The sequence below is a fragment of the Apteryx mantelli genome, chromosome 3 (genome assembly GCF_036417845.1).
Source record: "Apteryx mantelli isolate bAptMan1 chromosome 3, bAptMan1.hap1, whole genome shotgun sequence".
Classification (NCBI taxonomy): Eukaryota; Metazoa; Chordata; class Aves; order Apterygiformes; family Apterygidae; genus Apteryx; species Apteryx mantelli.
Genome location: NC_089980.1, coordinates 1,730,467 through 1,746,730, shown reverse-complemented (window position 1 = coordinate 1,746,730; position 16,264 = coordinate 1,730,467). Strand labels below are relative to the sequence as shown.

The 16,264-nt window shown below is 45.1% G+C and overlaps 1 protein-coding gene across 1 annotated transcript in view; it reads left to right on the top strand.

Annotated features, from left to right (window-relative positions):
* The first annotated feature begins 7,434 nt into the window (after nt 1-7,434).
* Nucleotides 7,435-16,264, top strand: part of XRN2 (5'-3' exoribonuclease 2) — a 60,349-nt gene continuing 51,519 nt past the window's right edge. The window contains exons 1-4 of the mRNA XM_067292607.1: nt 7,435-7,578; nt 14,487-14,614; nt 14,694-14,805; nt 16,056-16,167. Of these exons, the coding sequence (XP_067148708.1) occupies nt 7,504-7,578; nt 14,487-14,614; nt 14,694-14,805; nt 16,056-16,167 (427 nt within the window). The 5' untranslated portion in view covers nt 7,435-7,503. The remainder of the gene's footprint in view (nt 7,579-14,486; nt 14,615-14,693; nt 14,806-16,055; nt 16,168-16,264) is intronic.

Genomic DNA, 16,264 nt, shown 5'->3' with positions numbered 1-16,264 from the left:
CACAGAGCCTCCTTGTACATCTGCTTTCTCTTAACTGCTAAGTCTCCTTATCTGAAGGAAATCCTGCCCGGTAAGACCAGGCCTATTTGGGATGTATTTTTTTTCCTTGAGGGAATAAATGAAGAGACATCCTTAGATGTCTACCTGCTCTGAGATGCTTATTTAGTGCTAGTCTCTGAGCGTTATCTTTGGAACAACCTCTTTCTCAGGGAGGGAGCTGGGTCAGTCCATACTGAATCCCGTTTCTTTCTCTTCCTGGGGCTCAGCGCCGCTTGCCCGCAGTCCCCTGCTCGCAGTGAGTGTCTTCGGCACGGTGCCAGCAGGAAAGGCGAAGGCCACACGTGCGTAACAGGTAATCCCTCTGTGCGGGAGGTGAATAGGGGTCACAGATGAGGTGTCAGTCAACACCCCTGGGCTCAAAGGCCAAAAGGGCTTCTCAGTTTGGCAGCGTTGGGCTTGCACCGAAAGCGCTCCCAGCCCCTGGAAGCCAGGGGCAGCGTTGCTGCACAGTGATGGTTCTTGTGGGCAGAGGCAGCGTTAGGTTGAGTGCACGTGTTTGTGAATGTTTCTTGTGAGCCATAAGCTCTGATCAAGTTTGAACCAAGAGCCACAAGAGATGTTGACAACCACCACTGGGAAACGATAGTCGAAACATCATGGTCACAGCAAAATAATAGTTCTAAGGCTAATGGAGACCTGGTTTACAAAGGCTTTGTGTTTCCTGATCGCATATTGTAGTACGTAAGGTGTGGGCTCTCACTGAAGCTTCTTCTACAAGTAGAGCTGTTCCTAGCTACTTCCCGTGACGGCTCTAGGACAATTTCAAGCTCTTGGGCTTTTCAGTAGTTGGGCCACCAGCAGGCTCGCTCTTTACCTGTATGCTTATTCCTGCAGAACTAGTAAGAATTTCATTTGCTTGTGATTTTTCTCATTAACTTCAGTTATAATTAGCCAATGGTTTAAAAGTTCATGGGGATGCTGTGTGTGGTGTAATCACAGAAGCCTTGTTTCCCCAAGGAAACATCATGACACTGACAAACTATAACATACAAGGGATTTTGTACTCGTACTAAATTTATGAAGTTGCTTCCAGGCATGCTTTCTAAAGACCGTTAAATTATGGGTGAAGTTGAATGAAGAGTGGAAGAAGTGAAGAAGTAGAGTGTAGCCTGGAGGAGCAAGGGGAAGGAAGCGGGGAGCGAGGTTGGCTGCGGTGGGGCGCGTTGAAGCAAGGGAAAGCCAGCAGCCGACGTGGAAGCCTGTTCAGTAAGTCACCTGCGGGACCTCGGCGAAGCACTTGGTGCCAGAGCTCAGTGCCTTGCTGGCTTCTGATGAGGGGAGAGGACAGGAGATGCACTTGCATCTCCTTTATTGACATCGTACTGAAAAGTCAGTCTGACTCGTGCGTTAGTCTGGAAACCATACAAGACTTGCTGCTTTTTTCAAGTGGTAGGCTGTTTCTTAGGAACTGGAAATAAAGCCCCAAGCCTTAGGCTTACTCAGCTTTCTTACAGCTTCTTTTCTAGGGCTGTGGAAGCCAGAAGCTTCTCCTCTGCCAGCCTAGACATGCAGGGCATTCGCAGCATCTGCTGTAGGCTACTACCTCCCTCCACTTGAGGTGCTCCAGCACCATTGCTGGAGGCTTCCTCGCTGCAGCAGCTGTACAGGGCATTAGGGCACAATTTGGGGAACGACCTTGTCTGTGCTACCAGATAATCTGGGTCCTGGGCTTCTGGCTGTTCCTGCTACCCTTACACTAGCGCCCTCTGAGACGAAAGCTAGCTGCCACCGCTAACTCACAGCGGGGATGGGATTACTCGAGGCTTGGCTCCCGTGCTCTCAGCCAGTCTTGCAGCCTCGGCTGCCCCCCCTGCTGCTGCTGTGCGCGGTGCTGCGTTTTAGGGCAGCCTGCGGGAATCCCCTGGTGCTGCGCTGTGCGGCGAGAGCACCGTTCTGGGAGGGGACGTGGGGACTTTGCAATGCAACCGCAAAAATGTGCGCTCGCGAATGACTAGCGCCAGGAGACAGCAGGAAGCGCGGAGGAGGCTCGGGCCGCTCTGCGCCGCTTGGCCAAGGAGCCTGGGAAGCGTGTTTCTGCAGAGGGGGTAAGCGTGGCAGTAGATCCCCAGGCTGAGCACAGGTGACACTGAGCAAATACAAGTGTACGGGCGCAGATCCGAGATCAGAAATAGCTGGGACGTTATGTTGCTGCAGTTTCTCCCAACGGCGTGTCGAGAAGCTCTACGCCCAGCCAGCAAGCTGCTAGCTTTTCTCCTAACAGCTCAGCCAGTGGCTGCATCTCAGCGCAGATGTTTTAGGTGAGACGTTCAGAGACTGAAGCTGTGACTCAGCTACTAGGGGATTAAATGGCTTAACTCTTCCTCGCTTAAGGCCGGAGGAATGTCTGAAGTATCTAGCCTGATTTCTTACAGGGCAGAGGAGAAGCTCGCCCCAGGGAACTCTTCATCAGACCGATGTAGCTGTGCCTTTGGGAGAGACATCCGGCCTGGAAGTGAACGCTTCGCAACGAGGATCTCTCTATAAATTGTTCTAGTGGTTATTACTGCCCTGTTAAAACTGCACTTCATTACTTCTACGAATGTGTCGAGCTTTAGTTTTAACCAAGGGATCTTGTTATGCCTTTTTTTTTTCTTTTTTTCCCCCCCTAAATACCTCTAGAGACGGCCTCAGAGGCAGACAGATCTTGAAGGCCTGAGCTGCCTCTTGCCCTTCTCTGGGGCATCCCGCTCCAGGGGAGCTTTGTCAGCCTGCCGCTCCAAGGCTCAAGCTTCGGAGCTTGGCTCGGGCTTGCTCGAACTCCTCTGGTTTGGCTCCTGTGAGCAGCACGGAGGCGATGAGCACCCTTCAAATCCCCATCGCTCCCCAAGGGCCTCCTTCCTCTTCGGGTCTCTCCAAGCCCTCAGATCTGAGGTTTTAGCTACAAATCCTACTCCAGCAAAGCAAGAAGACGGAGCGAGATGAAGACAGTTTTGGTCCCTTGCTGCTGACAATCAAAATCTATGTCTTTGATTCCCTCTGCGCTCTCCAAGAAGACTGTGTTTGGGTGGCAATACTTAGTGGCTGGATCAGCCATGTGTCTCCGTTTTGCTGCAAACTTTCTAGACCACAACTGTTCGCTAGCGGCTTTACCTGTGACCAGCTTGGCAGCTGCTTTAGCTGCAAGATGAACGCGAAGACCATCTTCTTCTGACGCTTATACGTATTCTAATAGCTTGACTACGGAGCTAAATGTGTTTTTGAAAAAGGAAGGCAAGCAGTCTGGGTTTGCATACATACGCTGCGCAGGGCAAGCTGGCATGTTTGATCTTTATCTTATTCTGCAACAGATCAAGAAGAAGAAATGCATAAAATGTACATTTCTAATTCAGCGCGTTTTTGGAACAGAACGGCATTTACATGTGGCGATCCTCAGTGATTTTTCTGCTTTTACTTGCTTTGTAATATCCACGCTGGCATTGCTCTATGGACATCACAGTAATTGGATGATTCTAGGAGCTTCATGCATTTTTAATTTTCTTCTTTTAATTCCTTTTATCTAAAATTAAGTTCATTAAACACGAGATTTTCTTTCGAAGGGAGAAACCAGGGGACATATTAAAAAAAAAATCTGTTCGTAATTACAATAAGTTCAAAAGCGAAAATGGCACCCCAATTAAACTCTGCTGCAAAGCAGTACTGCCTCTTTGAACACAGGCACCAATCTTTGGGCCCAGCCCATCAGAAACAATTTAAAAATGGTAACAATATTCTATTTAACAAAACGAGTTGGCAGTCTGAGCCAAGCTTGAGAATATGAAATAAAGGCTCCCAGAAGGCTTGAAAATGCGAATATAAAATACCGTAAGCCTCGGATTTCAAGAGAAAGGGGTGTTTTCTCTTCTGCTGCATATGCTTCCTTTTTTTCTGGGTATTAATCCCACTTGGGGACATTGATCAGATCAGGCCTCACAGCTGAGATGGTTAGGACAGAGAGGGCAAATAGCCTGTGAACCACAGCATGCCTGGGCATCCTTTGGAGATCCTCAGAACTGCTTCAGTCTCCACAGCCCTGGGCTAGGCGACCTCAGAAGTCCACCAGTGCCTGTAGAAATCCACTAGCCCCAAGAGTATTTAGACATCTTCAGGATCTATGATTCAGCCCTCCCAGCAGCGTGTCGGGAGCTTTATCTTCCTTTGCGAACTGTAGGCTTAATGCCACCCAGGGGAACTAGCAGAATGAACGTCAGAACCCATCATCCCAGGGCTGGTGCCTGCTTCATCCCTCCTTGCTGTCGCTTTCTGATCATCCTTAAGCTGCGGTAATTCGTTACTGATGGCCCTAGCCAACCGCTAAATGTGAGCGCACCAGATTGTTGCACCGCAAATAAGACTGGCTAAATGCTTCTCAGTGAATGTCAGGCGCAAGTTCACGTGGAAAAAGTCTCTCCAGCAGCCTGCGCTGCTAAATAACATTGCATCAAACCCATACGGCCTCTGTAGTTTTAAGCTCGTTTTGAGTGAGTCTGGATTCTCGATGCCAGTCCACGCTAAATCTCCTTGCGCGATACAAGGCGCCCATCGCTAGTCCGTGCTGCTTTCCGTTCCCTCAGCCCAGCTCAGCCACAGCCGCAGAACTAATGACAGGTGACAGACGGCTTTGGGAGTTTCTGCTGAGGCAATATCTCTCCTTTGGTATTTAAGGGATAGCTGCGTTCCTCCAGAGTATTATTTATTATACTCTTACTGTGCACAGACTCATTAGATGCGAAACATTCTGCCAGTCAACTTCGTTCTGCTCCCTCACGGCGGCCCAAAGATGATGACGGATGATGCTGATGGACAGTAGGATCGTAATCGGTACAGCCTTAACAGATTTAGAGCAGTATAACATTCTTCTAAGGAAAATCCTGTAACAAAAAATGTCTTCATATATTTCTGTTGTGAATATGCAATGACTTGGCGCTTCATTCTTTTTCGTGTGTGTCATATACACACTGAGTTGTACTGAGTTAAGGCCAAACGTCGGCTCATGCCCCTGTAAGCATGCTCACAAAAACAAGTCAGCACACGGGTGCTGACAAAAAGCCTGGGTGAGTGCAGATATATGGTGAGCTGAAATAGACCCTTTGTGTGGGCACTTAATAGCCTTTCAGAGGTAAAATGAGTCTACAACGATTTTTATAGGGTGGTGTCTGCCTGCGTTGAAGAAATTTGGGAAGAAAAGTGTCCCATTTAGGAATGCCGAGAGCGCGCATGCACGTGTGTGTGTGTGTGCTCACAAATATATAACACACTGGTTGAAACAGAAACTTTGCAGGTCCTGTACAGCTCTGTTTCTGCAACAGCTGATGTTTTGAGAAGGGCCAGTATGACCTTTCCTTGTAGACTGGCTCATTTTGACCCATGTGTGTACGCGCGTCGGGGTTTACTATCTGTTTCGCGCAGCATTTGACGTGGGTCAAACCGAAAATAGTTGGGGAAGGCTGCAAGAAGCAGAAGCGAAATATTGCTGCTGGGCAGCAGCTCACTTCCCAGCCAGGGAGGGCACTCCGCTCTTCCCAAGTCCTCGCTGGCGGGGAGCTGTTGCCTTGCTCTGGCAGAAGTTGGCTCTTCTTGCGGGAGACGAAGCTCCTGCTCCCGCTGTGCTGAGATCCTGCAGGGATAAGCACCATGCGCACTGGCTATAGCTGTATTCAGGAGACCTCAGGGCAGCGGAGAACTGCTGCTTCCTACAGCCACTTAATGCGAAGCCGAAATGGAGCAGGGGGTTCACTACCGGCAGCAGCATCTGAATTCAGAGCGGCGGGAGCCTGCAGTCCTCTCACTGGGACAGGCTCTTGCTCCTGGGAGAGGCAACGCTCTGGTGAGGCACAGGCAGAGGCATGCGCAGGGCCTTTCGTTGACATCCTCTGGTCTCGAAGCACAGAGCACTGCTGTTTTCCTAGCTCTTTAACTACCAGCTGAGGAGACTGAAACTCTGAAGTGGCAAACTTGTAACAGGCAGGCTGTTGGCAAGAGAAATGTGCTTTTTAGCCTCGTTCTGCCGGGGTGAATTCGTTCTTTGTCGCCAGTCCAGCACACCTGCAGGTCACTGCACAGGCATTGATGACAAACACGGTCCTCTCTGTTTTTTTAAGGAAGGACTAAGACAATATTTGGGTATCCTGTCTCTAAATTGGGTTAAGGGGCAGAAACTATCACAACTGCTCGTCAAAGGGTTATTTTTCTCTAGTGGTAGACTTCCATGGCTGTTTCTTGCAAAAGCCTGCACGTTTTATCATTCGCGGGTGCGCAAACGCCCGCCTGGCGCAACAGCAGCCCTCTCACCCGGCTGCCTCCGTGCTGCATCTCTTGCTCTTTGGAAGTTATGCCTCCACCCAGGAAGCACCGAGCACGCTCCTTCACTGAGGATGCCGGGCCACAAATCCCTGCAGCACGACTTTTGCTTAAGGGTATACGCAAGGGACAGCTCTGTTTTTTGCAGCAAAATACAGTTCGACTTTCCAAGGAAATGCTTGTCGCAGTATTAAATATTTCCAGAGCCTGTCTACACAAGTAATTATAAGATAAGACGATCATACTCCATTTGCATTTGCTAGTGCAGCTGTCTTCTGGTGGGATTTTTTTTAAGCATTACCAGAAAGACAGCTGAGCGCCCATCAGTACGAACAAAATGTTAATACAAGCTGTCTCATTATATGCTAAATTCCAGAAGGAAAAGCACCACAACAGCAAACTTCAGTCAGGGAACATTTCGTAAGGTACAGATGAGGGACGATCTTTACGTGATACAGGAGACGTAACGGCAATACAAAGTTGCCGGGGGAATTTTATTCGAGTCACGGGTTTTACAAGAGGAGTGACAACGGAAAACGGCTTAACGACAGCTAAGAAAGACTAAGGCGCAGCAATAAAACACGGGGTGAGTTCGTCCCACGGCGGATTAGCGAGGTGCCTCCTGCCTCCCCGGCCCAGCGGAGCCGACACCACGACACTGCCCAGATTTCGGGGTTTCCGTTAACGGTTCCCGCTGCCCCTTTTCCACGCCCTCGCCGGCGTCACTGCCCTAAGGAGGTCGGCGTGCAGCCGCAGGGCGCAGCAGAGCGCGAAATCCTGCCCACGTTAATCCCATTTAGCAGCGGAGCGGCGGGAGCTGCCCGCGCCACGGCCCCTGCCCTCAGCGGCGCCGCCGCCATGGCGCCCGCGCACTCTGCGCGCCCGGCTCCAAGATGGCGCCGCCGCCATGGCGCCCGCGCACTGCGCCCGCCCGGCTCCAAGATGGCGCCGCCGCCATGGCGCCCGCGCACTGCGCCCGCCCGGCTCCAAGATGGCGCCGCCGCCTCGCCTCGCCGCCCCACGTGACCGCGCCGCCCCAGGCTGCCCCGCGCCGCCCCCTGCTCCCGGAAGCGCTCGCTGCCCCGCCGCGCACGGGGTCGCCGCCGCCGCCGCCCCGCGCTCCCGCGGCCGCCGCTCTGCCGCCGCCCCCCCCGGCTCCCCGGAGCCATGGGAGTCCCGGCTTTCTTCCGCTGGCTCAGCCGCAAGTACCCGTCCATCATCGTCAACTGTGTGGAGGAGAAGGTGAGGCTCGGGCTGCCTCGGGCCTCCTCCGCCCGGCGTGGCGGTGGGGGCCCTAACGGCCGCCCTGGGGGGGGGGGAGGGGGAGAAGCCCCCTAACGGCCGCCCTGGGGGGGGAGTTGGGAAGGCGTTGCTCAAGGCAAAAGTTTAGGTCCTATAAAAGCCTCTGGTAAAGCGTAGGGCGAACAGGAGATACCTTCTTCATAGTTACTCTCTTCCACCGTCCTTTCTGTAAGTTAAAAGTTGAAGCCAGCTTTGGTGGTTTTTTTTTTTTCAAAATAAAAGTGAAGCTGTTTGTCTTGAGGAGTACAAATAGTGAAGTATAAATAGTGGAAAACAACTTGCGTTGCTTTAACTTTTATGTTCCTGCACGTGTATAATGTGAGGATACAAAATGAAGAACAGCTGTATCCCCTCAAGGGATTGCTCTCCTTTTAACCAAACCTTTCTAAACTTCGCTTTAAAATGATCTCCTGAAGAAAAATTTTTTTGCTTCTCTGCTAGAAAACATCTAATCGTACTGTTTGTCTAGAGAACCAAAAAGTGATACCGGAAAGAAGATTAAACTGGAATGCCTGAGGGGGAGTAGGATTTTTAGTCCTGATTTGTTGAAATGGTGCTTTTCTGTTTTCATTTGCGCATGTTTTTATTTTTCAGGAGAAAAAATATTTTAAATGGGAATGTAGAAGGATCTTACCCCACCAAAGAGTAGGAAGGGGATTCTAAATTTTAAGCAAGATCTCAAGTTCTTCCTGCTTTTGCTTTCTGGGTGGGGAAGGAGGGAAGGGGAATCACACTTGTTCTGTGTGATTTGTGTAAAGAAACCCAGAATGTTAGAGAATTCTTGATTTGTAACAATCTTTTCTCAAATGGTATTAATTTCGCAGAGCCCCTACACTTCCACTTTCTGCCAAAGCCAGATGCTGTAGGTTCTGCTCCAACATTGGAGGTGCGCTTCCAGCGTCGCTTAAAGCTGACCGAAGTGAGAGCTGTAGCTGAGAGGGCCCAATCCCTTTCTGCCTCTACAGCAGCTGATGCGCTCATAGCATCAGCTGGATCTGAGAACTAGTCTGTCCCCGTAAAACCGTACTGTTTTCAAGCGGATCGGTTTCGTGATCCTGCTCGTGGCGTGGGCATACAAAAGCTAATGCCAGCTCGAGAGAGAGGGCAGGAGCAAGGCGTTCAAAAGGATGGGACTGCTCTTAACAGCTGCACAGATTTTATAGGAGCAGAATGATAGCTGGTCTGAGAAACTTCCTTGGGTTCTTGTTCTCATAGCATTTGAATACTTCACAAACTTATCATTTTCAGGTCTTAGTAATTCTTTTTCTCAGTCTTTTGTCTCACATATTAGTCTTTTTGCAGTTTCCTGTCCTTTTCTTAGATTTTTTTTTTCTTGTGTGTGTACAAGACAACATAGGCTGTCACAACAGCACCCAAGAATCATTCTGTTAAAACAAGCCTGTAATTATATTCTTTAACCTTAAGCAGCTTCAGGTTTGTTCTCTCATTTCTGGTATTTTTTTAGTACAGGAGAAGTATGTCCTGCCCAAACTGGAAGTTGGTTTTCCAAAGACATCCTCTAAAATCCAGCTCTTTGTAGGAGGAGATACTGCTTTTTGATGAAGAATTAGTCCCAGCCTAGCTGCTAGACTCTGGAGATGGCCTCTACTAATCCATAACTTGTAGTAGATAAGGCTTATTGATCACTTTAAGCTGACCTGTGTGTAATAGGGCACTTAAAGTGCTGGCTTTTCTTCTTGTCAGCTGATGGTTCATCTTTGTCCTCTCCCTTGCACCTGCACGGACATCTGTGTGCTCGTTTGTGGAGCCCTTTCTGGGAAATAACGGAGTTGAAAATTAACCTTTTCTTGGTAGGCTAGTTTTCAGGTAGACTGGTTTCTTCGTTTGCCTCACTTTGCAGTCACTCAAACGCTTGGGCCATCCTAAGCGATGTGGTAGGAGTTGGAAGCTGATGGGGAAGTTGCGGGGGGTCTCGCCTTTCGGGGAGAACACAAACTTGCGTTTGATTTGAATAGCCACATCATGATAGCTTTACAGCACAGCAAACATGGCAAGTTATTCTCTTCAGAGCTAACTTTGCCGTAATTTTTTGGGGTAGACAAACTCTTGGGTCAGTGTTTCCCAAACTGTTTTTCCTGTATACTTTTCCAAGTGTTTTCTATCATTCGTCTTTTGTCAGGCTGTATTAGCTGGGTGCTGCTCTTGTTTGTAATCCCTTTTTGAAACTTCGTGTCCCTGCTGAACATCTGCTGTGGCCTGTGCCTTTTCTGTATGTCCTGTCCCTCCCGGGGAGAGTTTTGCTCCACATCTGGGAAATACTGCACTGTGAAGAAGATGGAAATGTGCAGAAAAGGTAGAGAAGATAAGGGAAAGGAGAAGAAAGTGATTGAACTATGTATTGACAGTTTTTGACTTGTCATTTTCTCTAAGCAAGGTTTTAATGCATGTGGATGGTAGGACTTTAGATCAGTGTTAGCATTCAGTTGTTCTTACAGGCCACATAATTTTCAGGATATTCTTGCTTTTCAGATTCGGGTGGTAAAGTGGAGTGATAGATTTGGATCAATCAAATGTTGTAGCTCTTTAACAATTGTAACTGATGTTATTCTTTTGTTTATTAACATTATGGTTTCTGAGAAGACCCGTTAACCTCCCTCAGCATAATGTGTGAAGCTTATTTTACCTGTAGCTGCAAGAAGTGAATTTGTGACTCCAGTGGATGGCTGGGGTTTGAGGATTTCTCTACATGGGGTAATTATTCCAGCAAAAGGTGGTTTGTGGGTTTGCAGGTATGGTTCCCTTAATAGCTGCTCCCACGAATACTTCCTGTGGAATAAGCTGTTGACAGCTAGCAGTGATTGTTCTAATCGCTTTGCAGAACTGTTGTTTCTTGTGTGATCTGTTCTGAGGGTCTGGGTAACCCTCGGTCTCGAAGTCTCTTAGGGACAGTGTTTTGTGTTTGTGTGTGCTGGGGAGAAACAGGAGGCCAGGGTGTTACGTGGAATGGGAGAGTGATGGAGCTCTGCCAGTGACAGTTATTGAGCGTACGACTGTGGACATGACATGCGCTCTCTCCCAGCTGGGGCTGTGGATCTTAGGAACACTAACGCGTGAAGGTGCGTGTGCGTATCCTACCTAGTATTTTCAAGGAGCTGCTTGTTCTTGGGTGTCCTAGTGCTTTGAAACCTGAACAGTCCCTCCTCAAGCAGGAACACTGTTATTTCACTTTTATCCCTTTCCAGAAATGCTTCTGCATCGTGTACGTGGGCAACTGATGCCAGGCAATTTACTTTATCCCCTTTTTACCAAAGTAGGGAGCTCACAAAGGTGAGCAGTTTGTTCTTTCACTTACAGTCGGTATCATAATTAGCTGTGTGGTTGAAGTCTTTCATTCATCAAATCCCCCTTTCCTTCATTACGTCAAAGTTGTGTGGATAAACATCCATTCCAGCGATAAAATTAGGCTGCGGAAAGAGCAGTTCTCTCTGTTACGTTTGTGACTGTACTGGCAAGGTAGCCTCATGACTTAGTTACAGCTAAAATCCCGTAAGAGAACGTTTAGTTGTGATGTTTTGAAGTGGTGTTCTGCTGATCAAATGGATGCAAATATAGTTTTGACAAAATAAAACAGATTGGTTTAGCGGTTTGTTGTTACTGTATTGTAAATGGATGTTTTGATTTTTGTCCAACAAGCTTGTCTGGCTGTCTTTGGATAATGCTTTAAAGGTCTGTGTATGTAAAAGGAATCACAACTTAAATAGCAAATATATTTGCAACCTGTAACAATTAAGTGGAGTTTTGTCTACGAGCAGAAGACTTACCTTTCCCATCACATTTGTAAGCGTTTAAGTTGAACTGTATTTAATCAAAACTACTCGCATGTTTGGATAAAATAAAGGTGTGTATAGTTTTTGTTTTACTGAGTTTGTGATTGTATAACTCTTCTGGTTTTTTATAATTAAGATTGTCATAGTTTTCCTTTTCTTTTAACAAAGAACACTTATCGTTAGAAATTCCATTAAACCAGATTAGATTTACCATAACTGAAGTGTCACATCCTGATATTCTTATCCGTGTAGTCTTGTTCTGACTTTGAGCACACTGTATGGATAAATTGTATTCATTATGATTTTTGATATTAAAATCTGCTCATGAATTTGAGAGCTAACAACGATAGTAGTGAGAAGCTGTGGTTTGCCTTACTGTAGAGGGATTCAGACTTCACTTACAGTGTAATCAGTTCTGTGTGTATTTTAGGATTGCTTATAAATCTTTCTAATCAGAAATTTTATATCTCTTGGTAGCTTGTCTCTTTGAAATATTAACAAGTTGATCCTTGTTCTCTTAACTTGCTAGATTATTTCTTTTTCTTAAATCTGATTAATCTTCTTCTTAAGCTGAGCAGGAAGAATAAGAGGAAGATCTTGAAGATAACATGAAATCCGGGAGAGTATTCTTAATCAAATTCATATGAATTAATAAAGCTGCAAGTAAAAAAGTATTATATTTGAAGATCTATTTTCAATGGCTTCAAAAGAGGCTGTAGATTAAAAGTGAACAGTTTAGTTATATCACAAAAGATATCACTCCAAGATACTTAAACCTTTTACAAGACTGTTGCATTGAAAATTTGGTAGGTTTATGAGCATGTGATGGTAAAGTTGGTGACATAGCAGTATGCAGATGAAAACTGAGTGGCTTTCAAGTCATCTAAAAGAGATCATACTTATTTTGCTTTACCTTCAAGACTGAGAATAAGATCTGTGAAGAGGGCAATTTTATTTTTCATATCACATAGTTGTAAGCCTTTGATATCTTCTGAGTCTCAGTCAGCTTTGGCAAGAGGTGTGATGAAAGATCAAGCAGAACTCAAGACAAGTTTTTTGTCCCGTTATCTGATATAAGCCAGAATGAATGCTCTTCTTTTAAAATGGAAGGTCTTGCTTGCCCGGAGTAATTTTATAAAAACACTAAGCTATAGTCCAGTGTTTGCACTTGAGAATTGGTTTCTGCAAAAACCAAGTGATTTTTTGTGTTGTAGAAATTCTGAATCAACCCAAATCTTGTGATAGATCAAGATTTCATCTGTCAGTAGTTGACTAATTTGCATGAAGAGTAGAATAAAGATCAGTGTGTGCATTAGCAGAAATTTTTCATGTATTAAAGAAATGAAGTAGAAGGACTTAGTGTTCAGGACTTTCAGCATAATTTTGTGAAAATGACTGAAGATTTGTTTTGGCTTGGCTTTTTTTTTTTTTTTTTTTTTAAACCTTCTGAGACTGGAATAAGTTCATGTAGTTCTGCTGCTCTAAGCAGGAAGTTTGTAAGGTAGTTGGTGGTCCTGCAAATTTTTCCTCTTGATTATGATAGTTTGAGATGCATATTAGAGATCTGGGAAATTATCTGGGATTATTTTTATTAGAAGAGTACCCAGTAGCGAGTCTGCAAATGTAACTTCGGAGACGGTGCTGGTGGAGCTGGATCGCGCCAGTGTTTCAAAACTGATTGTTTTCCATGCTTGAAAAAAGGGGATGAAGGAGATGAGTTCTTTTATGTAGGTATTATAGATACCAACTCCAGTTTCTGCCATGGGACTGGTCAGGGAGACTGTTCTCTTCAGCCTGATAGCTACTTTGCGTTGACATAGCAGCACATGTAAAATAATGTGGTATGACATTGCTTTCACATTTAGCAGGGTAATGGAATTATTACTTCCAGGATGTTCATCTGGGATTTGTTTTCCCTGTACTTCTGGGTTCACCTTGTTCGGTTTGTTGTAAGCTTTCAAGAATGTCAAAGAGCTACAAGAACATAGATGACTACAGGTGGCTTAGGGCGGTTATAATTTATCATTGAGTTTACTGTCTCCACTCTGGCCTGAGTTTCATGTTTGTTAGGTAGCAGCCTGGCAACAGAAGATGTGCTGACTTAAAGGAAGTGAAGTGTTAAGAGTCGGAAGTCTGCTTATATTGCAGAAGTAGAATGTGAGGGGTAGAATTGATTCAGCGTTTCAGATCTATCCACAGACAAACTCAAAGCTGGCAGCTGGAGAGTGCAGGGGTCTGAGCATCCCAGTGCATTTGGTAGTCACCAGGAAAAGTAAGACATATATACCCAAAAGGAGATTTGGCTGGTGGGATCTGGAAGGATCACCTTCCTCTGTATAAAGGAAGCTGGAAGAAAATCATCCTTGTAATTCAATCTTATCTTCCTTTGCTCATCATGATCTCCTGATTTATTTTGACTTTTGGAAGCTTGTCAGGTCATCTGCTCTACTCCAGTATCTAATCGGCTCTAGCTGAATCAATTTTACTTCCCAGCCCCCAAATTGTATATGTCACTTGGAGTTAAATATTGATGAGAAAAGACAGTGGTGCAAGTTTGTTTACATGTGTCAATCTGGAGAATTGTTTAAAGTAGAAAGATTTTTGAATCCTCTTGTTTATCATATTTATATTTAGAAGAACTTTAGAACATAGCATTAAGTTTAGAACATGATCTAAAATAATTAAAGTCCCTTGTTAATTTTTAAGGGGGTCTGTGTGGTCCTGGCAGTAAAAATAATTCTTTTCTTGGATAATATGAGGTACGGAAACTTCTTGAGACAGTATTCATAATACTTACCAGTCAACAGAAATGAACCAACTCTTCTGTAACTCATTTTAATACCTTCTAGTAAGGCTGGTTTATGGACACATCTTAAAATGAAGCTATCTGAACAGTGTAAGCATGGATCTGTAGGTTATGTTGTGGGCAGATTGTTGCTATATTCCTACCGCCCTTGGAAAAATCTACTCTTCTGAGTCTATGTGTTAATGCCTCTGTTGGTTGGTTGTGATACTTCTATAATCATGTACTGAGACATTTGTTTTCAACTGTTTTCACAGGCTAAAGAGTGCAATGGTGTCAAGGCTTCAATTGATACCAGCAAACCTAATCCTAATGAGGTGGAGTTTGATAATCTGTATTTGGATATGAATGGTATAATCCACCCTTGTACCCATCCGGAAGACAAGTAAGGCAGTGTTTGTCTTTTTACAAATAGGATTTGTTCTTAACATTTCAAATGTTAAATTGAATACTCTATATTTTAGGCCGGCACCCAAAAATGAAGATGAAATGATGGTTGCGATTTTTGAGTATATTGACAGGATCTTCAACATTGTAAGACCAAGGCGGCTTCTCTACATGGCTATAGATGGAGTAGTAAGTACTGATATGTTTAGTTCCTGGTAATGGTTGTTTGTGAAGTTAGGCTTGATGCCATCTGCTCTCGTAAGATCCTTTGGGAAATAGCTTTCTAAAATGAAAAACTACAGGTAAAATATACTGTTAATTAAATTTTGGTGACAGTGATTAAAACCATCCATGGGTTTTATTGGTTATGTAAGCTGGCTAATGTAGTCTATTGCAGTTTGAACTTTGGTACTGGAGAGCAGAAAACTTATGTAGGACAGTAGCTCCCTGAAACTACTACTTGTGTACTTTTGTTCTGTGGCTGTAGTAATAACTTACGCAGCAGGTTAAAATGGCAGTGACTTAATTGTGCTGCGAAATATTTCACAGAGAGGCCTTAAGAGGATGTTTGAGCCTGAAAGCTTGTCTTTCTCCTTATCCTAGTCCCATCTCCCTCAGGTGCATCAGTTGGCCTAATTAAAAAAAAGAGGTGGAAGATATCACCTGTTCTTAAAAACATGGCTTTAATGAAAAATTTTCTCTTTTGATTGTGTAGTCTCACTGAGAAACTTTAAAATGGCCTAACAGACTCCTGGTAGGACTATTAAGGTTTGGCTGTTTTTCAAGGCTTCTCAGTTTCTCAAGGTTAAAATGAGAATCTACAAAGTAGAAAGATTTTTACCTTAATCCAAGTGCAGGAATTTCAGGATATTTGTGTATATAGAAGTAATCCAAAGCTATGTTGACATATCCTTTTAAAAACCTCAAAATACGTGCCCTAAGTAATAGCTGCCTACTGTCTGCTCTATAGTCTTTTTATTTTCAAAAGAGCATGCATATGTATAGAGGAAGGATACAGTTGTAGGAGTTTTTTGTTGAAGAAAGTGTATGTGGGAACTAATGCTTCTCAGATACATTGCACTTGCAAGTTTCATTTATTTTGCAAGGGAAACCTTGAATCCTTGAGTTTTGTGCTTTTCTGAGACGTGGGTACGGGTGAGCATGCTGTTGGGTTCCCGCACTGAGAAGCCTGAGACACCTGTTCGGGAATTTGTCCAGAAACTCCCTGGGCAACCCTGAGAGCTAGCGGTGACACAAGGGAGGTATGGCCAGAAGTGGCAACAGAAATCCCTGTTTCGGTTACAGTGTAGACTTATGGTTGTGTGATTGCAGTCAGACCAACTTCAAAAGACTTGTCTCAGTAACCAAAACCAATTTGCCTCTAGACAATTATTCTTTATCTGCTATAACTGAACCAAGCATTATGATATGTGTTTTAGGCTCCACGTGCAAAAATGAATCAGCAGCGATCAAGAAGATTCAGAGCATCAAAGGAGGGAATGGAAGCTGCGGAAGAGAAGCAAAAAATAAGACAAGAGATTCTAGCAAAAGGTAGAGTTGTGACCATATTTGACATTGTTTTTTCAAGTGAGAGGATTACCTTTTTTGTTTTGAACCTTTCGGTAAAGTATAGAAAAGGATGTCTTGC